The sequence below is a fragment of the Tetrao urogallus genome (assembly GCF_951394365.1).
Source record: "Tetrao urogallus genome assembly, chromosome: 22".
Lineage (NCBI taxonomy): Eukaryota > Metazoa > Chordata > Aves > Galliformes > Phasianidae > Tetrao > Tetrao urogallus.
In genome coordinates this window covers 6,559,076-6,583,566 of record NC_136835.1, presented here as the reverse complement: position 1 = coordinate 6,583,566, position 24,491 = coordinate 6,559,076, and the positions used below count along the sequence as shown (strand labels likewise).

General features: G+C 41.9%; 1 protein-coding gene across 1 annotated transcript in view; it reads left to right on the top strand.

The window, feature by feature from the left end:
- SIK2 (salt inducible kinase 2) overlaps nt 1–24,491 on the top strand; it is a gene marked incomplete at both ends in the record, with an annotated part of 42,144 nt that overhangs the window by 344 nt on the left and 17,309 nt on the right. The window contains 3 exons of the mRNA XM_079545899.1: nt 6,771–6,887; nt 7,424–7,487; nt 13,856–14,017. Coding sequence (XP_079402025.1) covers nt 6,771–6,887; nt 7,424–7,487; nt 13,856–14,017 — 343 coding nt within the window. The remainder of the gene's footprint in view (nt 1–6,770; nt 6,888–7,423; nt 7,488–13,855; nt 14,018–24,491) is intronic.

Genomic DNA, 24,491 nt, shown 5'->3' with positions numbered 1-24,491 from the left:
GCCAGGGGCTCGGGTGCTGTCCCCGCCCCGCTCCCGTTGGGTCCGGCTGAGCCCCGCGGTGCTGCGGCCCGTCCCAGCCAGCGTTGAGGCCGCACTGCCCCGCCGGGACGACGACGCGTGCCCCCGCAGCGCCTCCAGCGTTTCGCGGTGCCTTTGTGTAACACCTCCCCCCAGTACGGGTGTTCCCGCGGCCGCCCGCCGGCGCGGAACTATCGCCTGGAACGGGTACCGTGCGCCTCTGGACGGTCCTATGGCGGTTCTGCGGCCCTCCAGGAGCGCTGCCCCCAAGGAGCAGGCGGAGCTCGAGGTCAGGGTCCGTAGGAGCTGCTGTGGTCCTGCGTGGTGAACCTGGCTTTAGAAAACGCCCCACGTGTGGCCTTCAGGTCAACACAACTCTATGCTATGCCCTTGCTGCTGTGCCCATGCCATACATACCAGTGCTGGATCCTCAGCACCAAGTTTCCCTAACTCGTTTCCTAAGCTGCCCAGTACTCAGAACATTGATGGTAAATCCCTCAGTGCCACTACTGCTGGGCTGAGCTGGTTTCAGGTTTCACTGCCCACTGGTCTGATGCCATGCCTTCATGTGCTGCACACTCCTTTGCAGGTAACAGGTCTTCACTTTTGTCTGTCCAACTGCGATGAGAGCAGAACTTTTTGTTTTAATTTTTATTTGTTGTTTTGGAATGTGTGTTTGTTTGCTGTTCAAAATATCAAAGGTTGCAGACAGAGCCTGATGGCTGCTCAACTCTGCTTTGACTTTTTCATCTGTACTCTAAGCAACGGCTGAATTCCTGTGCGTTCCCCTTTGGTACCAGCCTGTCACCCAGCTCTCCCTTCCTAATGAGGTTTGTGTTCCTCTGCAACCACTGTATCCTAAGCAGTCTCTAGGTAGGTTGCTATGTCAGACATACCCAGGCTGTTTCTCGGGACAGCGTGCTGACATGCTGTAGCTGAAGTGCCAGGTTGGCTCTGTGTGCATTTATTGGTTGCTGGTGAAGAGGAATTCTGTTGAGATCACTCTTGAGTATTCCAGAGCAGCTGATTGTGGCCAGTGTTGCTTTGAATGAGCACGTGAGTGCTGCAGGTCTGCACCAAGCTCCCTTGGCTTGGTGTGAGCTCACCATGCATGTATGTGCACATGGGATTGATCCCCACTGATGGTGACCACCCATGCTGGAGTGACCTCTTTGTGGCTTCTTGTTTGTGTGTTTGTTGCTGCTGAAGTTAATGCATGTGTTTTCCTGCTACGCTTATTTATCATGTTGCCAAGAAATCCTGTGATCTCAGAGTAACTGTTCTTAGTGAAACATGCAGAATAGATAAGCAGAAATTTTCCTTGGAAGGAGAAGAGACTAAGAAAGGACGAGAAAAGCTGGACAAATCAAGTTTAGGAAGGCATATATTGGCTTGTGATGAAATATGAAGATTTGTATGGTAATGTTATGCTTCTGTTTGCTGCTGGGGACAGATGAAGGTACCACCTGGACAGTTCTGTCAATAATCCGCAAAAGAATCAAGTCTCAGTTCAGGTTACAAGAGTAATTCTGTGGGAAACTGAAACGGTTGCCAATAACAACAACAACAAAAAAACCCCTCTGGTTGCGGATCCTGCAGCCACAGACTCTAGATGTTTGATGATTTTAATGCCTCTTATCTACTTTTCAGATGCATTGGGTTAGCGACTCACAGCTGAATCCTTCTAATCTGGGTGACACCTTACAGTTCAAATGGACAATCTCTACATGAACTTCTTGTGCAGTGTTTGGGTGTGGGTGGTTTTGGAAAGACTGCTCCAAAAATTAAACGGGTAATATAAAAACAACAGAAACAGAAAGCTGGAGTGATTGAAAGACAGGACTGCTCTCTTCTTTTCCTCTGACAAGCATTTCAGCTTTGCTGCTGACAGTTTCAGTTCCCAGTTCCAGAAGAGGGCTGAGCAGTTCTCTAGCAAAAGAGGGAAGGAGGTTTGTGCTATCCCTAATATTTTCTTTAATTAAAAATAAGCAATGTTCCAAAATATCTTTGCAGCTTTCTTAAGTCTTTAAGTAGAAAAAATTGCAAAGGGGGGAAAAAGGGAACAAACAGCAATAAAACTGTGTTTTCTTCTTTTTGTTGGTCACCTTGATATCTTGAAGTATGTATTCTTTCTTCAGTTGGTTGGGGTTTTCATACCCTTTTTAGGAGGAGTGATGGCCTTTATTTAAGATAGAATAAAACATGAGAATGTGTGTATAATTGTCCCTAATTTGATCTGCCTTAGGGTAGGGAGGCCCTTCAGAGGGATCTAGATAAGCTAGATCACTGGGCTGAGGTGATGAGGTTCAATAAGGCCAAGTCTACACTTTGTGGCCAAAGTCCTGCACTTTGGCCACAGCAGCCCCATGCAGTGTTATAGGTTTGGGAATGAGTTGGGTGGGTGACTGTGAAGAAGAAGGACCTGAGGGTGTTGGTTGATGCCTGGCTGAACAGGAGCTGATAGTGTGCCTAGGTGGCCAAGAGGGCCAACGGCATCCTGGCCTGCATTAGAAATAGTGTGGCCAGTAGGAGCAGGGAGGTGATCACCCCCCTCTACTTAGCACTGGTAAGGCTGCACTGCAACTGGAATATTGTGTTCCATTTTGGGCCCCTCACTATAGGAAAGACATTGAGGCCCTGGAGCGTGTCCAGAGAAGGGCAACAAAACTGGTGAGGGGTCTGGACACAAGTCTTAGGAGGAATGGCTGAGGGAGCTGGGATTGTTCAGTCTGGAGAAGAGGAGGCTCAGGGGAGATCTCACTGCACAGTACAACCTCCTGAAGGGAGGCTGTGATGAAGAAAAGTTTGGCCTCTTCTCCCAGGCAACAAACAGGACTCAGGGAAATGGCTGCAAGTTGTATCAGAGAAGGTTAAGGTTACACATGAGGAAAAACTTTTTCTCTCAGAGAGTGGTCAGGCACTGGAATGGCTGCCCAGAGAGGTGGTGGAGTTGCCGTCCCTGGCAGTGTTCAAGAGGTGTCTGGATGAGGTGCTGCGAGATATGGTTTAGTAGATTGTGGTAGCAATGGTAATGAGAAGACAGTTGGACTAGATGATCTTATAGGTCATTTCCAACAGTGTGATTCTTTGATTCTGATTAGGGTCCGTTTGGCTGTGGCAATGACAGAGCACACCAGAGCAATGGGAACTCACCAACAGGTGGAGGTGGTCTCCTTGCACTGTTCTTAGAAGCTCAGTGGTGCTGCAGTCCTCGCTAAGTTGCAGGTGGTTGCTGGCAAGCTGCGCAGCCAGAAACAAAACATACTTTTCAGATAGGAAACTTCCTCGTCCTGAAACAGCTCCTGACCTCTAATAATTATTTCCCCTTTTCCTGTCATCATGACATAGCTGAGGACAAAAGTGTTGCTGCTGTTGCTGCTGAATGCTAGCTCCTCCTCATGATATAGTGAAGGAGTTGCTGGATTTCATGGATTTCCAAGAGGTTCTCCTCTGAGCAACCCAGGGACTTTGTGAGATGCATGGGTATTGAGGGTTCAGAACAGACCAAGCTATCTAATCTGCATTTGACTGCAGAGCACTGGTGCCAGCTGCTGCTGTGCTGCTCTTCACGTGGAAGCCTGCGACTGTATGCGCAGAGACAACTTTAGTACTCAGAGTTGTACAGGATGATTAATAGGTTTTTTTTTTTCTTTTTAGTTCAGGCAGTCACATGCTTTTTACTTTGTCTCGAAAAAAGCAACTACTTAATAAGGCCAAATAACTTCACGTTATGAGACAAAATGTGTTAGGGTTTTTAATTAGAACCTATTTAAGCTGGAGATACAGCTTATTCTTCATTATTTTGCCTGACTTCTTGCATCCCAGAAGGTGATCTTGGTTAGTGGAGAAATGTGCTTAGAATTACTTCACGTGTTTGAGAGATGGATCAGGGGTGTTGGCACCCCTACATGGCACAACTACACCTCTGTGCATAGACTAGTGATCTTTCGTATCAGACATAGATGTTGAGAACTCGTTTCTTAGACAGTAATATATTAGCGAAAAATCTTGAGTAATAGGGATGGCAATGGGCCTGGCCGTATGACCATCGTGTCTTCGCACATGATCAGCCTGAGTTGCTTCCCACTGATGTATGAAGGTGTTTTGAGCAGATCAGCCAGTGACAGCATTTCTGTTTTTCACTTCTGGATAGCAATAGCTGTCAAATATGAGTATTTGGTTTTTAAAATTAAAGGATACATTTATCTGGGTTTTTCTGGGGAAATAGATCCTTCTGTATCTAGGACAACAAAGTTAAAAGTTGGCTGCCACCCTGTAGAGATGTTGGAAGCTGGGAGCTGCCAAGTTCAGGGCCATTCTTGGGATATCTATTACCTGCCATTTGTAGGTGGGCTTTGGAGTAGCAACAGCCTGTGTATTTTACTATCAGTAAAAACAGTACTTAAAATTTAAGATCATACTGTGGCAGTGCCAGACTACACTTGAAAATACGCCAAGACCCTGTGTACCTACAGATACAGGCTTTTCTCAATAGGATGAGGTGATGTAAGCCAAGCTTTGTTGAAAAAAGTAGCAACAAAGAACCATCCATCTGCAGGATTCCCCATTATGCTCACTTGGAGGGTGGGAAGTATAGGAGAAGGAAGTATAAATATTGGTGTGAATCAAATGATGGGTAGATAAAGGTACAGTGTGAGCCCTAGAGGACAGCCTGTTTTATTTCCTTCAAATTGTCCAAAAGCCCTTTATTACTTTGCAGTCTACTGTTTTATTGATTTTTTTCCAAATTATTTTTTTTCCTCTTCTCTGCTAGACAAAACCTCTTTGCTTTTAAGTTCTGCAGAGATCTGCTTTAATTAGCTTCCTCGCACTGCATGTGTTTTCTATGTGTAAGGAGAGTAAATAGGAGAAAGTTACTGTCTTTCTTTGGTGTGTACAGTAAGGGAAAGAAGCACTGAAAAGGGACGGGCATGCAGGAGTTCAGTTCTGGATCTTGGGTAAGATTTCTGCATGGAGTGATGTGAGTCAGGGGAGAAGAGAAGCTGCTGTCAATACCTCAAGTTGCTGAGTGTGGTGCTGTGTCAATCCTCAGTTAGGTTGCCATGTACTTTAAATACTAAGCAGAGCAGCAGGATTTCATTGCACTTCATTTCATTGCACACTGGCATGAGGCAGGAATGCAAGGTAGCTGCAGGTTTGTTGGTTTGTAAATGAGAAAGAGTGGTTTCCATATCTCTTGAATTTGGAGGTCACTCTGTACCAGCTGCTGAGCAGACAGATGGTGAAGGAGGAACAAGATACCATCTCATTTGGGGGATTCCAGAGAGAGCATAAAATAAAGGAGAAGAAGTGGAGAAGTGAGACTTGGGTTTGTTTTTTAATAAATATTTCTCAGTTATGCTTAAGAATTTGGTCTGGCTCAAGTGGTTTGCTTTGATTACTTTGTTATTCTGTAGCTATCTAGTGAAGTAGTGAAGGGATTTCTTCCTGGTTTCTGGGAGTAAAAGAAAACTGAGTTTATGAGGTGTGATCTTCTACCAGGTTGTGGAGACTCTGAGCTGTGTGTGTATGCAGCTCTTAAGCTGCATGAAGAATGCTCACATCCTTTGCTCTGCAGCAGTTTTCCTCCTGCACAGCAGCTGTCTGCTATTGCTCAGCGCTTTGTAAACATGGTCATTGTCAGAAGTTGTCTATGTGATTTACATTGCTTGTTCCCACCTCAGCATTAACAACGAGACCTTTAGGATGAATGAACACTACTCGGTATTTAATAATCTTCATATTCTAATCCTTTTCATGGTTTTTAGCAGCTATATATTTGTTACTTCTTGATTTTAAGAAAAAATGGTGGGTTTTTTGTTGGTTTTTTTTTTTTTTTTTTTTTTTTTTACCTTTTCCTGTTTTAAACTTTTAGTCTCTGAAGCAAGTGCAGTCCTCTGTAACATGTTTTGCAGATACTGGCTAAAAACAAAGCCATCAGGACCAAGATCTGTTCTCTAAACTAATTGGGATCTGTTGGTGAGCTCTGACCTACAGACTCATCTGCTCCGTGGAGCTTGCAATGCTATAATGTAATGGAAAGTACAGTGATAGTAGTGGGGTGGCAAATTCTTTGGCTGCAGCAAATGAGGACAAGCCCAAATGCAGCAGCTGTTTCAGCAACCTGAAACAAACAGGGATGGGGAAAAAAAAAAAAAAGCAGCTTACCTTGAAAGGCCTCAGGTAGGCAAGGATCTCCAGCAAGATACTTTTGCCTCTGCTGCCAACTCTTAAATGAGGTCAGGGAAGGCGTTAATCCTGGTTCCAGTCCTTCCATCACTCAGTGCATTGCATGTACCTGAGCTGCTCGGGGCTGGCTCTGCCTTCCCACCAGGTCTTCAATCACTGTTTCAGGCCGTGACTTAGCATTTCTGCTACAGAGCTTTTTCACTGACTAGATGAATTGCATATGTCCCTGTATAACAGCATATTAATCAAACTTTAAATAAGCACCTCACTGTTAGAACTGTGTGCAGCCACTATGTCTTGACTCTGTAGAGCCAATGCTTTCTCTTTTTCAGTACCATTTTTGCAGGTATGGAGTTGGAATGCTGCTGGCAGAGCATCCTGTGAATTCCCCCATGGCACTATGGCCATGTCTTGGACTGTGCTGCTCTATGTCTAAAGGCTAAAGTGTGGGATATGTGTTTCTGAGCTAGGAGAAAGCTCTCATCTATCTGAGATTTGGTATTTATAACAAGGATAAAAGAGTCAGGGAGAGCTCTAATCTCTCTATTGTTTTTTGGCTGCAGGTGGCAATAAAAATCATTGACAAATCTCAGCTGGATGTTGTGAATCTCGAAAAGATCTACCGTGAGGTGCAGATAATGAAGATGTTGGATCACCCGCACATCATAAAGCTCTACCAGGTATGGTAACACTGGCTGTTCGGTTCTCCCTCTTTGCTCCTGTTTGAAGATTTCATTTCCTGCCTATCAGCAGCTCACAATTTCAGCTTTTTGGGAATTAATTTGCATTGATACATGGTGTATGAGAACTGCTGAATCACAGGCTGAACCTCTGATTGATCACCTGAGGCAAGCAATGAGTCAGCCACGGAGCACAGGTGAAGGCAATCCACCTGTGCTGCCAGAAGGGGTGGAGCCTGGCTGCACCTCTCCTAGACCCATATAAGAGCTGGCTAGCCATGGGGAAGGATCTCTCCGGGAGTTCCACTTCGTCGGAGTTTCCCACGCGAGCCCAGGATATGGGTACCCATCATTTTTGTTTCCTGCTTTGGTGTAGCAACTGCATAGCCAAGCTCTCTGTTATACTGTAACAAGTAATTATATAACTATATAATAAATTAATAATATATATAGAAATATATTAATAATATATAATAAATTATAAGAAATAATTATATAACGAATAATAACTTAATGTGCAACTTCTCCATCAACAGGTGATGGAGACCAAAAACATGCTGTACCTCGTGACAGAATTTGCCAAAAATGGAGAAATTTTTGGTAAGAGAATGTTTTCCATTCCAAATGCCCAGCACTTTACCATTAACTTCTGCACTTAGTTAATTGCATTGATTTTGTTCAGGGTTTTTTTTTGTTTTTTTTTGTTTTTTTTGTAGTATGTACTCTTTCCCTTATCTGTTTAGAAAAACTCATGACAGCTGGTACTGCTTTGCATTTTAGAACAAATAACTTCAAGAAAAGCTGCTACAATTTGAGTTTCCAACATAAATTTTTGCTCTAAAGGAACTTTGGTTGCTGTGCAGTTGGAATTAATGTGCTCTCAATCTGGATCATATATTGTAGTGTCTCACTTTCCAGATGTGAAGCTGATGGTAAAGTTGAAAAATGAAGAGAGGTGATGTTTTTATTAAAAATCTGCAGGAGGAGAGATTGAATTACTGCACCTTTTCATCAGGTTTATCTAGACTTTGGGCCCCTTCTGGGTAGAAAGGTGTTATTCGTGGTGCTGGATGGAAGTGTTAATTCAGTATTTAATAGCAAAAATTGCATTCCCAGGAATAGTATAAAGGCAAAGCTATGATAGTGAATTACAGTGGTGAGATGGTGGGTTTTGACCCACCATTTTTGAAGCTTGTTTAAACTGGAGAAAAAAAATCTCTGTTGCACAGGCATAGAGAACACTGTTGACATGTATGCTGGTCACGAACTGTTACTTTCTGTCTGTGGAGGAAAGTGGGTGGAATCAGAAGAGATTCCTGGAGCAACTCAGATGTCTGAAGCAGTATTAGTGTTCTTCCTGTAGATCTGGAAAAACTGTGTGGCTACTACTATGGAAAGCCAGTCATACTGACCTGTGACTCAGACTACATGTAGCATCTTTCTGTAATATGTGAGAGATGGAGTTAATATGTAATGAAAAAAAGATAAGAGATTGACGTACTGATATGCTGTCATCTGGAGTACTCTGTGTATCACAGGTACTGTTGCTTGGTTTAAGAACTGGACTGAGCTTTGTAAAGGCTGATTTTGTGACTTTATGCTTAACATCCAGGCACCTGGAGTTTTCTCATACATTTTACATTTGCAGTTACAAAATTGGAGTTGCTGAGAAAAAGTTTCACTGACACTCAACAACACTGCCAGGCAGAACAAACTCTGAGGGGCATTAGAATAGAGTTCACCTAATGATTGGCCCTAATGATTGGAGAACAGAAGAGGTGGAGCCTGACTTAATGTAATTTTTTGCACTGTGGGCCATGGGGTGGATTTCATGGACGCAAATCAAATGGTCAAAGTACTTTCTTCTTGTTTATCTTCTTTTTCATCTTGAGGTCCTTATCATAGAACTATCTGTTGTAAGAAAGATAGTATGTTTAGGACAACTTTATGTAACTGGGAAATAGAGAAAATCCAAGGTGGTATTCAATAAAAAGAGAGGGAGAAAAGCAGACAGGAGACTGAAGCCTTGTGAGCTTTTTCTCCTTCCCATCCTAATCTTTCCTTGGGTGCACTGAGTTTGCCTCTTCTCGATTAACTGTCAGTTAATCACAGAGCACCTATTCTGAGAGACTCATTCCCTATATTTTTTTCACGAGTGAACTTTATTTTTTTCTTTATATTGCAACACAGGGGTAAGAATGTGGAGGGTAAAGCTGATTGTTAATCCTAAAAATAAGCCCACTGTTCAACAAGGTGGGGATGAATATCCTCAGTGCCAGTTGTGATTGCCTCTACTACTGTGGAAGCAGTTCGCTCTTCTTCCTGCTGTCTGACATCCTCACTACATTCACAGTTTTAAATCTGTAAACATAACAAACACCATAGGTGTTCAAGGTGACTTTTTGGGTGACTTATGTTTGATTTAACTTCTAACTACTTAAAGGAATTTACTGCTTTTGGCTGAAGTTTAGGTAACATTTAGTTTGATCTTGGCTTTCAGTGTCCTGTAGTGACTTATAGTTGGCTTTTAGCATGAGACCTCCAAACAAGTGATAAAGACTCATCTGTGTGTAGAGCTCATATCACGTCTCATAGAATCATAGAATCACTCAGGTTGGAAAAGACCTTAGAGATTATTGAGTCCAACCATGACCTAAACATACTACCCCAATTCTAACAACCCTCCACTAAATCATAGAATCACCAAGATTGGCAAAGATGCACAAGATCACCTAATCCAACCATCCACTCATCACCAATGGCTCTCACTAAACCATGTCCCTCAATATAACATCCAAACATTCCTTGAACACCTCCAGGGTTGGTGACTCCACCACCTCCCTGGGCAGCCCATTCCAGTGCCTGACCGCTCTTTCAGAGATATTTCCTGACATCCAGCCTGAATCTCCCCTGGCACAGCTTGAAGCCGCTCCCCCTAGTCCTATCACCAGTTACACGAGAGAAGAGGCTGACTTCTAGCTCGCTACAGTCTCCTTTCAGGCAGTTATAGAGAGTAATAAGGTCTCCCCTGAGCCTTCTCTTGTCCAGACTAAACAATCTCAGCTCCTTCAGCTGCTCCTTTTAAGGCCTGTGCTCCAGACCCCTCACCAGCTTTGTCACCCTTCTTTGAACCTGCTCCAGGGCCTCAATATCTTTTTTGTAGTGAGGGGCCCAAGACTGGACACAGTACTCAAGGTGCAGCCTCATCAGTGCTGAGTACAGGGGGATAATTACTTCCCTGTTCCTGCTGGTAGCACTTTCTGATGCAAGCCAGGATGCCATTGCCCTTCTTGGCTGCCCGGGCGCACTGCTGGCTCACGTTCAGCTGAGCATCAATCAATACCCCAGGTCCATTTCCTCTACACAGTCTTCCTGCTACTCTGCCCCAAGCCTGTAGTGTTGCTTGGTGGTGTTGTGGCCAAAATGCAGGACCCGGCATTTGGCCTTGTTGAACCTCATCCCATTGGCTTCAGCCCAGCTCTCCAGCCTGTCCAGATCCCTCTGCAGGGCCTCGCTACCCCCAGGCAGATCCACACTTCCAGCCAACTTGGTGTCTTCTGCAAACTTTCTGAGGATGCACTCAATGCTCTCATCCAGGTCATCAATGAAGATATTGAAGAGGACAGGCCCCTGCACTGAGCCCTGGGCAACACCACTCATGACGAGTTGCCAGCTGGATTTAGCTCCATTCACTACCACTCTTTGGGCCTGGCCCTCCAGCCAGTTCCTTACCCAGCCAATAGTGTACCTGTCCAAGCCACAGGCTGCCAGCTTCTGCAGGAGAATACTGTAGGAGGCAGTGTCAAAGGCTTTGCTGAAGTCTAAGTAGACTACATCAACAGCTTTTCCCTCATCTGTCAGATAGGTGACGTGTGACAAAGTGACTGTGCCCTAAGTATGTACTTTTCAGATGCTTCTTTCTCTTCTATACCCTGGAAATGTAAAGGAGAGAGTGTCTAAAATATGACTGTGGTATGTTCTATGTCTCCAGGAGAGAAAGCAGCGCGTTTCAGGATAGATCACCTATTTCATGCAGGTGACTAGACTTGGTGGAAAATGCAAGGCCAGGAATATTGCTGAATGTGGTTTGGAAGCTTTAAATGAGCCCTAACAGGCTAAAGCTGTGAAAGCAAATGACAGTTTAGATTTGTTAACTAATTTGTTGAATTTCTAACATAGGATGGATTAACAATTTACAGGGTTGGCTTGTATTCCATGTAACTTAATGTGTATCTGATATCTGACTTTACTTCGATACCATTTGATTTGTCAGGCACTTCGTGACTGAATGATATGCAAATATTATCATCTTCCCTACTGCCAGGAGTTCTATTCTTGTGCTTTGCCAAGTTAAGCCAGCAGACAATGCATTCAGACTCAAACTGGTTAGAAGCTCGGAGGAGAGTGTTCTGTGTGTTTCTGCAAATCCTGGAGATGACATCTAAGGGACTGCCTGGAAATGTTTGAGGGCTGCTGAAATGAGTGCCACTCCTCAGTGATTGGTCACAAAATGTAGAAATTGCATGGCATGGGCAAACATAAGTTCTTCCCCCTTCCCCCCGCTTTTTTTTTTTTTTTTTTTTTTTTTTCCTCCAGTAAGTCCAGAACTTTGATGACTGTTTTGTGAATCCTGGAATATAGAGCATCATCTGCCAACAGTGCTGCTGACCCACTGGGCTGTTTGTGACTGCTCCCTGCTGCATTTTATGTTGCACTCTACAAAACTTTCCAACTTCCTTCTGGTGCTTCCCTTGATAGTGCTATATAATTTCAGGGTATTTACAGCATTATGTAAGCATTTGCAGCAGTACTGTAACCTAGAGCTAATAAGGAAATGTTATACTTTGGAATTGGTGGGTATGCACTACCAATTAGATGAACAGTATTCTCATGTATGTAATTGATGGGGTGATTTCCTGGCCAATAGGCAATGGCTCTATCAAAATCTAATGTTCTTTCTAAAGCGATATCATGAATCAATTCTTTGACATGAATAGTCACTTTTTCAAAAAAAAAAAAGGGACTCTCACCTGAGGCTGCAGATCGCATTGGGGAGTACGTCCAGCTTCACGGTGGCCTGGACCTGATTGAGCAGCTTCTCCAGGACCCAAAGCTGTCGCAGAACAAGCTGGCCAAGGAGGGGCTGGGGGACATGAAGCTGCTGTTTGAGTATCAGTTTGAGTATCAAAAAAAAACCTTTTTTTTGTTTTTTTCTAGTTTATACTGAAAGATGATGTATTTGTAGTATGCTGCAGCCAGTTGCCTTGCACATGAGTCTAAAGAAGATCTGTCAAATTTGGCAAATTTTCCACAGATTACAGAAAGCCTGGCCCTTGTCTTATATTCCTAATGGTTCTTTGTCAGCTTATTCTCGTTCCATGCAGTATCACAAACTAGCAGCTAAGTTGTTAGTTATGTTTTTAAAATTATATTTGTCCTTTTTTTTTTTTCTGTTCTTTTTTCCTCCTCTGTTTTTTTTTTTTTTTTTTTAAACTAATGCCAGAAGAATATTTGACAGCACATGTTCTCTCTGTCTAGTGAGCTCACGCAACTTGCAGGATGGAAAAGATTTTCTAGCTATGAAATTTGCCCTTTGATCATAATGTAGGCACTATAACTATCTACTAATGAGCTGCCTTTCTTCACCTTTAGCATTCTGTGTGGTCCGTATTTGCACAGTAACTAATAAGCCTGTATTCTGTCTCACTGAGGGTAAGCTGACCTACCACATAAATGAAGTAAAGGACCACAAGTTCATGTAACATTGTCATTAGGAACTAAAGTACCAACTTATTTTAGGAACATTAGATTATCTAAATTTAAAAGAAAAAAAATTAAAGCAAACGCTTATAATTAATCACGTAAGTTCATTGGTCACTGCTTTTTTGTTTTGTCTAACAAAAGTCCTAGCTGTGCTGCAGAAAGTGGCTGGGAGATGGCTGTGTGTACATGCATAGCAGAAATGCTGAGTCATGGCTTAAAACAGTGATTGAGCACCTGTTGGGAAGGCAGGGCCAACCCAGAAAAGCTTAGGTGCATGCAGTGTACCTGAGTGATGGAAGGGGTAGAGCCAGGATGCACCCCTTCCCAGACCTCATTTAAGGGTTGACGGGGAAGCAAAGGGATCTTGTTGGAGATCACTGTGTACCTGAGGCCTTTTGAGGGTAAGCTTTTTCCCTTTGTTTCTGTGTCTGTAGCTGCTGTGCTTGCTTATTCTCATTTGCTGCAGCTTTAGACTTTGCCACCCTGCTTTTATTGCTGTGCTTTCTATCACACTATAGCATCATAACATGCTCTGCCTCTCCTGTGGAATACCTACGTGCATTTCCTGCACCTTGGCCATGAGCTTCATCCTTAATAGGATGTGAAAGGCAATTCTGGAGCCATCTTAATGGTTGATTCCTTGGTTTTTCTGCCATGGAATTGAAAGAATAGAACTGGCTACAGAGGCTACTTTTGTCAAGACTTGCACGGCTGCTGCTTCGCTTATTTTTGTTCCTGCAGATAAATGATGTCTTCAGTTTCAGAGCTATCATTTGTTTCAGGGCTAACAGTTTTACAACTTAATCAGATATGAAAATAAAATGTTCTTTCTGCTGTGATGCAATGAAGATGAGTGAGAGGTCAGGATGTGTACTTTTATGGGTATTTGCTTTTTTTCTAAAGAAGAAATACTTTTAGTCACTGCACAGCATGTGTTGAGGCTTCACAAGAGAGGTGTGAATGTAACAACTTCATAGGAGATCTCACATGAAAATATTTATCAGAATGGACAACCATGAAAGAGCTAAGAGTTGAGTTTAACTAGACAAGAGCTGTTCTTCTCTCCCCTTTTTGGAGGAAAGAAAGCAAGAAACTTGGCTGAAATACACCTTGAGTTTCTTAGTGCTAAATATCTGAGAGAAATCACTTGTTTTCAGGGTTACTGCTTGGTGTCTAATCTATTTAAATGTCCTTTGTATGAACAGATTACCTCGCCAGCCATGGCCGACTCAGTGAGTCTGAGGCCAGGCGGAAGTTCTGGCAGATCCTCTCAGCAGTGGAGTATTGCCACAACCGGAAGGTTGTGCACCGAGACCTGAAGGCTGAAAATCTTCTGCTTGACAACAACATGAACATCAAAATAGCAGGTATGCAGAATGTAGAGGGTTATTCAAAAACCTTATTTTTAAGGAAAGTGTTTTTTCAGTAATTCAGTTGCTGCTGCCTAAGAAGTCCTGCTGTGCGTAAGTCAAAGAAAATCAGAGTGGTAATACATAGAATACTTTTGCACTATGGATATCATAGTGCACGTAGCTAAAACAATTCCTAAATTGGCTCTATTATACATTCAGGGAAAAGAAAACCGTTTTTAGAGTAATTTTTTGTGGGTGTCATAACATGTCAGTGATGCTGCCAGATATTCAGGTTAATATTGAGTTACTCAAATAACTTATTTCAATGTCAAAAAACTCAAAATGGAAGCTTATTGATTTTTTTTTTTTCTTTTTGCATGCATGATTTCATTTTAATTATAAATTTAGGTACAGCAAATGTTGCTGGCAGTGAAAATAATTTTGTCAGTTATCAACTCATTACAATTCCATTGAATCCTTCCATGTTGACTTTAGCCCAGAAACACTGGAAATGCAAAAGGTAGATAGCATCTTGATTTGGAGCACTGTTGAACTTTAGTCATTAATAACACAGGAGCAGGAAAGGAGAACTAACTGCTGGAAGAAGCTGGTTTGTATTGGCATAAGCTTGTGAGTTCTGAGAAGGAAGTGTGAATAGACTTTCAATTGGCTGAGGAAGATGCAGTGATAAAACATTGCTGAGTTACGGACCACAACTAGATGACTTTACTTTTGAATTTCTTCTCTGGCACTTCTGAAATGGCTGAGCTGAAAGTGTATCTGGATATCTAATGTTTTCTGTAAGTATGAGGCTGCAGAAAATTGTTAAATGTGCCAGCAGATCTTAAAACACGTGCTTTTTATTCATGGAGTATGAAGATGGTATCCTGAAAGATTTTAAAGGAAAAGCTAGTACCTGTTCAATTGGTTAGCATCTGTTGTGAAGATTTGCCTCTCCCTCTGTGATACTGCAGAAGAAATTGGGAAGACTGAGCATCCAGTCTATCTCTGGAGATTAACTTCAGCCTTAGGAAGAATCTTTCAAATCCTTTCAAGTCAACTTTGTCAGAATGAGGAATCAACAGTCTTTTAAAATGAGCACCTCTGAGATCAAAATATTGCTCGAGCAAGAATTTATCCTCTAAACTTAGATAAAAGGAACCCAGTCATGGCTGTCAAAAAACATGTTATCTTTGGATAGAAAATGGGCTGTTTCTAATGGACCGAGAAGGATTTCTTACCAGTGTATGTATTAAGAGGGTAGCTTTCCCAGCTCCTGCATGTGTTTGTTGCTTTTGTGTTGACCTTCATTTTTGTCTGTATGTTAAGTACTTTCCTCTCTCTGTTCCTTTACTACCACCTTCCTGCCTCTAGCATGTTTACAGAGAAGTAAGGAATAAATTAAGAAAAATACAGTGATGTCCATTGCAGAACCATGACTTGTATGGATTATTAAGCTATTTATTTATTAGCCACATCTGAGTGTAATGTGTTTTGTTTTGACGTAGAGGATGGTGTGTGTGAAACTGATTCTTTAAAACTGAAGAGCGGAGCCTGATAATCTGGCCTTCTTGGCAATCACACACACATACAGAATGGTCCAGGTTGGAAGGGATCTCAAGGATCATGAATCTTCAACTCCCCTGCCACAGGCAGGACCACCAACCTCCACATTTAATACTAGACCAGGTTGCCTAGGGCCTCATCCAATCTGGCCTTGAGCTCCTCTAGGGATGGGACATCCACAACCTCTCTGGGCAGCTGTTCCAGCACCTCATCACTCTTATAAACAAACACTGTTTCATGGATCCTTAGCGTGTCATAGTAGGAATTCTAAAGAACGTTCATAAAGCAGTAGAAATTGTTATTTGTTATGGAGTTTTTACAGCAGCCTCTTTTTTATTTCTTTTGCTTTTCTCTGTTCTCTATTGTAGACTTTTGTATTAGTGTTAAGTTAAAAAAAAAAAAAAGTTACTATCAGATGAAGCAAACCTGTTGTAGCTAGAAGGTGAAGTTCTGATATGAGTTCTTATTTTGTGCCTTTGATACCTGAAGAAAACTAAGAAAGCATTTTAGGATGGAGATGATGTCTGGACTTTAAACCAAAGTGGCCTAAGTGCAAATAACAGAAAATGTTGAGACTGAACTGGTAGTGGTGTCTCAAAATTTTGAAAATTTTGAGCCAGAGGAGACTGAAGACATCAACTGCTCTGTCATGGGGAGCTTTGATGTCCAGGTCCTCCAGAGAATCAGGAATAAATGAAAACACCAATAAATGGTTGTTCCCAGGTTCCTTCAGCTGCTGCTGTCTCTTTACCTCAGCTGCTCCTATGCTCTATATTACCCGGAAGTTAACTACAGATGATATGTAATGCATGTAAATGATTACATTAACTGGTAGTGATTCACATGGTCTTCTGTGCATCTTCATCAAGCTTTCACAGGATGGATTATGATTCCTGTCTGCAGCTTCGATGATAAAGTAACCAGGGAAAAGTTAAACCTGCCAGAAACTGTGTGATGATTAGTCCTGAGTCGGTTGTTTTGTTTTTCTCTGCAAAGGAAAGAGATGACTAATTCCACAGAATGGCTCATCTGTGATTTTGCAGTTATTTGGTACCACATAGGTCCTTGAGAACAGTCTCTTCCAGTGGTTTGTATTTTTCATTGTTTGTGTATGAAACTGTGCAAAAAACAAAGAGCAGCCAGGATCCCAACTCTGACAGCTAGAATTACTTTCTAATTAGAATTAATCTAGCAATTTAAAATCACAGCACAGGAACTGATGAATTATTCCAAAAGAAAGTTCTGCAGCATTGGTGTTTGCTTGCCAGCACTGTGTGTGGGGCTGCACCTTGCTGACTGCTCTAAGCAGCTACAAATCCACACTGATGCTCGTGGCCATTCTGGGTTCTTCTCAAATGCCATGGGATCTCTTGATCTATTCTGCTGCTCCAAAGTCTTTTACTGAAGCTTTTGCTCTTTAGAATACAACATTCTGCAGTTAAATATAGGAACTTGCATAAAGTCACCTCTGTATTTCAGCTATGATTCAGAAGCAAGTGTTTCTAAAACTCTAAGCTGATTGCCACCTCTTCTGCTTAAACAGGGAAACTGACATGAAAAGTCATGGCTTTGTGCTAATAATTCTCGAAAAGAAACAGGATAGACAGAATTCCAAGGACCTTTCTTTTCTATCTTAGATGAGAAGCAGAGGATGCATACAGATCTTGAAGTGAGAGCTTTGATACTATTATTTTCTAGAAGATATCTGGGAGTTGGGAACAAAAACTTCAAACTTAAATTTGAGCATAAATAAAAGAGGTGTTAATTGGATTAAATGTCCAATGAGAAAGTTTCAGCTGAAGGCTGCCAAGCCAGACAGCTCCTCTAAAATTTGTTTCTAGCACTTAGGTTGTTTTTTGTTTTTTTTTTCCAAAGTTGTTATGTGTAGACAGCCAGGTATTTGAGGACCTTTCACATTTTGCTGGTTTCTTAAGAGCTCTCAGTGGCTGGATATCTCATTGTTGGTAAGCTATGCTGTCATCAGATAAAACTTTTTCATTTTCTATCAGAGATGGCTCTACGAACAGCAATTACAGCATAGAATTGAGGATGAAATAGTGAGGTTCTCCCTGTAGCCTTCCATTCCTACAAAACTGCCAAATTAAGATCGTAGAATGGCCTGGGTTGAAAAGGACCTCAAAGATCATCTAGTTCCAATCCCCCTGCAATGTGGGGACCAACATTGGGTTGGGGGCCAACCACCAATCCAGGCATCTCAGAGCCACATCCAGGCTGTCCTTGAATGCTTCCAGGGATGGGGCATCCACAACCTCCCTGGGCAACCTGTTCCAGTGTGTCAGCACCCCTCAGTGAAAAACTTCCTTCTAATTTCTAACCTAAGTCTCCCTGTCTTAGTTTAAAAACATTCCCCCTTGTCATATCACTATCAACCCATGTAAACAGTTGTTCCCGTTCCTGTTTGTGCACATCGTACTGGAAGGCTATGTGCTTTATAAATGCATCTGCAGAACTTGTGCATTTGGATGGTAAAGCTGCTGTATTCAAACCAGATCAGGTAGGAGAGACTGTTATTTTGAAGTAGGCTGTAGCGCTGGCTTGTCTTGCTGGTGGACTGTAAAATATGCATTGACGTCAGAATGGCTGATGCACATTCAGTGCATGAAGTGGGTCAGGTTTGTTTCTAACATGCTCATACCTTTCCTTTATCAGCGCCCCTCTCATCTTGATATCCTTTGCTCACATTACAATGTTATAACAGAAGACCCATGTGGCTCTATAACGCCAGGCAAGCTGTGTTATTTTTGTAATTTTAGAAGACTGGATTAATTGTAGCTCTGAGGCTGGTATCCCTTCTACGTGATTTGTAGTGGTATAAATTAGAGACCACCTCATATTGCTAGATGCACAGCAGAAGTAGCAGTGGCTCTGGCAGGGAGCTTCTATTTCTCAAATTGCAAACTGGTCTGAAATCTTACTCTGTTTCCATTTTTAACAGGAAAAGAGTTTCCATTTCTGTGTGCAAAAAAAACTATACCTTTTAAATTAAATATTATTCTGAGGACAGTAATGAAATCAAGAAACTAAATGCCCCAAATGTTGGGAGCCAGTATTTTCAGGTGGCACAATTTATTCACACAGAGTTTATTCAGCTGAACACAATGTTGTAAATGGTTGTTGTTTTTTCTTTTTAATATGCACATTTGGGAACATGTTAAAAAGATAAAGATCACTGAATTATATAATCTCAGTCTTCTGATAGCAAGTCCAATTTCAGTCCTTTTAGAATTCTGTGGCTGACATGTCTTGTGCAGAATTGGCACATTAGATGATAGTAACGTTCTTGAAATCCATTTTTCTGGAATGAGAAACCTCAATGCTGTTCTTGGGTTAAAAATGATTATCTTTCATCCAGAATGATGGTGGTAGATCAATAATTGCAAGGAGAAACAAAGTAGGGGAATAGGAAGAGTGCTGGTGATTGTTTTGTACTCAGTTGAATCCTGGCTGTTCTAACACCTCAAAAAATGGGACAACCAAGCTGTCAGCACAGTAATTTAAAAACTGAGGAAGCCTGGTGGATCAAGCAGCTGGTATGGTGACTTAGTCTTGAACTTTTTCTTTGAAGTTACTTTAATGGATCCTATGAATTCTCAAGTTCATAAAAAGCGGTTTCATATAATTGGAAGTAATTGTGGAAAGTATAATGGAAACAAAAAGAGGTCACCCTAATAATTTATGTACCCTAACAAAAAATACTGATCTCCTTGCACAGGTAATTATTCTGTATAACAACAGAATATAACTTCATTTCTAATGATAAGAGCAAATTGCTGAAATATGCATCACTGTTTCATTTTACATGAATAACTCCAGCACAAAATAACAGGTATTTGGCTTGTACTGTACTTCTTATTGTCAGTGCTATTTTTTTAGTGGAAACATAAAGCTAGAGGATGCCAGTCTTCCTTGCCCTTGAAAAGGGGAAGAAACTGAAGTTGCAGAACTGCAGTTCAAAGATGGAGCTATTTGACAGGCTGTAAGACTCATAGACAAGGTGTGCAGACCCATGAGGAATTCCTGCTGGCTGAGATCCATCTGGCACTAACAGGGCATATGAAGCATGCCACTTTTTTTAGCCTACTCCTCCTGTAGTAGGCTCATTCCTGCCCCTGAGCCCCAGCAGCCAGTAGTAATGTTTACTGCTTTAGTAGCGCTTGGACAGAACACACCCTTGCCTGTTCCTTCTAGTATCAGTTCAGAGACCTTTCATTCATAGAACTGCGTAATAAAACAATTGTCTTTGTCCACGTAAAACCATCAGATGCTATTCCACTTGGCCAAACACTGTCTTGACAGCATCGATTTCTGTAATTCTGCTGCTCTGAGAGCAGAAGGCAGCAGCCTTGCAAGGACCATGCTACTCTATTCTAAGGTGCCCTTGCTCTTGAGTTGCTTCTGGTAATCATAAAAAAAAAAAAAAAAGTGCTATGAAATTAAACATGCAAGGGTAACTACAAAAAGCGAAAATCTTAATTACAGCATAAACCTGCACCTTGTATAGTGATCACTTGTACTTAAAGACTGTTCTGTCCTTTGCTACTCAAATTTGTTCGTCTTTCTTTCTAAAGCAGCTTCCGCATGTTCACATTCAACTCTAACTTTAATTCCAGTCTGGATAGGTGAAAGCTTTAATTTCTTAGCATTATAAATCTTGTTTATGTCCAGGCAGGTTATGCTTCCTATAGCTGTGCTTATAAATCTATGAATGTGTACCTGTGAATCTGGTACACAGGTTTATGAGGGTGGCACCTGAGTAGGAGCTGCAGCTGGGAGTTGGGTTGATAATTATCTGACATGCTCAAGATAAGTGAAGAGAGATCAGATTAAATTACACCTACACAGACAGAAAAATGTTTATGTGAAAATAAATTGCTGTGTGTTTCCTGAAGTATTGTTGGGGTTGCCAAGCCAATGATGTGTAAAGAAATGTCTCCTCAAAGAAGATAAGAGATTCACAACAAAAGTCTATCTGTGATCAGAAAAAGTCACTGCTGTACAGGTGATGTACAGCAATGTGTGGGACTTGGTTGTTTTTGTTTGTTTGTTTGTTTGTTTTTTTTTTTAAGGAAATTTTGTTGTTCTCTGTGTTACTGCAACTTATATTGCAATTGTTTCAGCACAGAAGAAGAATGCAAAAGGAAAGATGGCACCAATATTACGTTCGGTATTTCCTGCTTAGATCTGGAATCTGAGCTGACGTTGGTGCCTCCAGAGTACAGTGGCATGCCAGGATGCCATTGCATAACTGTTCATGCAACTGTCAGGCATTCTGTGTATTTGCAGTGTGTGGCACTGTTGTGGATCTTGCAGTCTGACCTTCAGCTGATAGTTCTGGTGTTGTAGTTCCCCTTTAGGCAGATGCTTTTTGATGATGGCCAAGTCCAAAAAGTTCACTGACAGTGAGTACGTGAGTCTCTGAGTCAGAGCCGGGATAGTGACCTTGGATCAAGGTGGAGGTTTTGCTTGTAACAGGTCTCTGCAGTAACCAATATGGTCTCTTGTAATAGAAGTATGTTAATTCTCTGGAATACATATTTAATTTAAGGTTAAATTTAAGTTTAATTTAACACTGGGTTAAATTGGTAAATGAAGCGTAGATATAAATGTCCAGCTTAATTACTTTTGAACTAAAGTATATCTTTCAGAAGACTATCTCCTCCTGCTACGTGTTGGAAGATGGTTTCCCACTCGCGTGCATGTGAGAATTTCTAATAAAGTAAAGACCTCCACATTGTGCGCACAGTGTTCTGCAGTTGTCAGATGTCTCTGAGAATACATCCTTTGTAGCTGCACTGACGTACTTTGGGATCACTTCCTGGACGGGTGAAGATCAGATAACTTTTTTTCTGCATGAGGAATTACAGGAATGGCTTGGGAGAGTTACTGGCACTAGATTTAGCTCTTGCCATTGCTACAAAAGTAGTAGAGTTCATTTACAGTGTATATGGATACAAAGCAGCCAGTAGCTGGTTGTGTAAGCCAGTCTGAGTATTAGGAGAGCCTGCAGATCCAAATTAGAGGCTTTTTTTGGTGTATAATGCAGGGTTAATGCTACCAAGAAAAGTTTTTTTGCCTGTTCAGTGTGGAGTTACTTATGGTGGGCTCAGCCATTGGCCTGGCTTCTCTAAGGGATCTGGACAACTGAAGTACAGCTTTTTTGGCAACTTTGGGTTGGACACAGAAGTTCCAGATATGTGGTCAGGTAGATAAGGTAGATTTTTTTGTTTCTACGCAACCTTAATGTGGCTGACAAAGTAGCTAGTATCTGTACTGCACTGGCATGCATTGGCCTGAAAGGACTATCCTGCTTATTTTTAGACTTGATCTCTTATAAGGCAAATTCGGAAATCTCTACTATCTATTTCACAGGATGACTGGTTTATTTAAAAAGAAAAGGCAAATTCCCATCAATTGATGAGATGCTAATGAAGTACATATAGAGTACTGGGCTCTGTAGTTAACTGCCGAGGGGAAAAAAATGCATTAGGCAAATGTTTATGAAAAGAAATGGGATCTAGCATTATGCTTTGGGATCTTCCCTTTATGCTTTGAGGTATCTGGGGGACTGAGATGTTCCCAGAGCACGTGATGTGCATTTGTGGTGGCAGAAACATTACAGCAGAGCTGCAGCATCAGATTTCAAGCTGTTGAAGTGCTAAGGAAAGAGGTTTCAACAAAGAGGGACAATTTCCATTCACTGTGCAGAGAATGGACAGGCACTTCAGCTATGCTTGGCCCTGCTCTGAGTCACTGATTTCATACCTGAACTAGGTATGAGCTCTACCTGAACTAGCCTGCTCTATTTCAGCATCCTTGCTGTAACGCTCCTTAGCACCCTCAAACACTTGACAAGAGACAAATTCTACAATCAGTCCCTTGAAATTCCTAAATAAAAAGTGTTTTAGTCATCTTGCAAAGTACTCTTCAAGATGTGTTTACAATGGAAGAACAGGACTTAGAATTGCTATAAGACAGGTGAGCCGTGTGCACTGCTGTAACTAGCAGTTCCTTCAAGATTAGACTGAGCTTTGGAAAGAGGAGGCACAAAATAAGGACAGAAAAGTATGAGCTATTTGTGCATAACTGGGAGATCTACAGTTACCACTGCCTGCCTGAGTCTGTTACCTTACAGTGCACTATCCACTGTGGACGCTTCCATGCTGAGAGCTGGCTGGTTGCGTAGCCTTGGCTCTCCATAATTCCTCTATTATTCCTAATTAGTACATTTCATCAAAGACAACTAAGAATATCCTCCTCAGAAGAGTTGTCCTTTTTAACACAATAGAGACTCAGCACTGCAGTGTGAGCAGTGAAGCAGAGGTGACGAAGGTTGTAAAGGGGTGCTCTTGGTGAGAAGAATTAACCTGGGGTATGAAAAGACTTGGGATCTCTTCAAATCTTGCTGAAATCATTAGTGAACTCATAGTTGAAATAGTTAATAGCAACAGTCAAAAAGCTTATGAGGTCATGCTGCTGTGTGTGTGTGTTCCAGATAACTTCTGAACCCGCTGAAATCAAATTTGACAGAGTTTGTGTCTTATTACATGCTAAAGAAAAATCGTGAAAGGCAAAAAGTGTTCTCAGACTCTACAGTTTTGGTGTTCTTGATACTGTGTCTTCTGCCTGCATTATTTGTTATGTATATTGCAGGAGTGCTGTTCAATAAACTGGAGCTCTGGTGACTTACTAGGAAAGCAATCGAAGACTTCTAGAGTCAAGCTCCTCTAAAGCAATTATGTGCTACTGTTAAGCCTGCTAAATTTTTCTGTTTAGTATGTGCGTATTGACTGACTCTGGGGATTCTCTCATGCAGTGATACAGAGCCCGTAAACCAAAAGAGGCACCAGCAGTGCCCAGTATAGCGTCTCCTAACCACAGTGTATATCTGTACTGCTATCTGCTGATTGGCAGCACCACACACTAACGTACCTCTGAGTCAGGCAGCAGCTGATAGGGCTAAATCAACAGACTGACCATTGCATATCAACATGGCTGACTTTCACAGCATTCCTCAAGTCACACCAATATGCTGTATTACTCTGTGGGAACTCCAAGGGTAAAAGTGTTATCACTTATGAAAAGCAACACAAAGCAACTTATAGCCTTCTACTGCATGCTCTGCTGCAGTGTGGAGGAAGAAGGGGCAGGGAACAGCTGAACCACTGTTCAAGCAGTAGTTGCTCAGGGATGAACACAAACAGCATCACTGTGCTTGATGGTTTTTGCACACCAATCACTTGGTAATGTTCTGTTCTGTGGTCCTTCTGGAGATACAGCCAAATTGTTTGTGAACTGAAGCTAGTTTGCCTGAAAGTTTTAAATCCAAAGAGTGTTTTCCATATTATCAGATCTCTCACCTTGAGGACTTCTCTTTTATTTTAGTACTAACAGCACTCGGGTGTCATGGGACGTATGGGGTGTCTGCAGCACAAAGGGAACAGTGGACTAAGAGAAATGTGGCTCCATTGAATTTTGTGGGAAGTGGAGCTGGGATTTTGACTCAGCATATGAATAGGTCTATCCATATAGTGTACTTCAGAGGCTTTTATTAAAAGCCTGAAGAGTAAGACAAGCCTTGTATTTTAATACCAAGTAGAGCTGTTGAAGCAGTGTGTTCAGAACGGGTATCTACAGTGGATGTAGGAGGTACTTCGTTTGCTTTATTCTTTATTCTTACTGCCCCCTTAATGTATGAACCAAGCAAAGAGTGAGAGTGATGGTAGGAAATAAAAGGAGTTGTAAGGTCTGTGCTGTGAAGATCTCTGAAGACTTGAGAAAGGTGAAGTGACTGACAGGAGAGCAGCTACAGATCAGACGCAAGGGAGTTTTAACACCCACATGGAATTCTGCATTCTGAAAATGATCAGCCTTGGTTCAGTTACTAAGCCAGCTTCCTCAATGC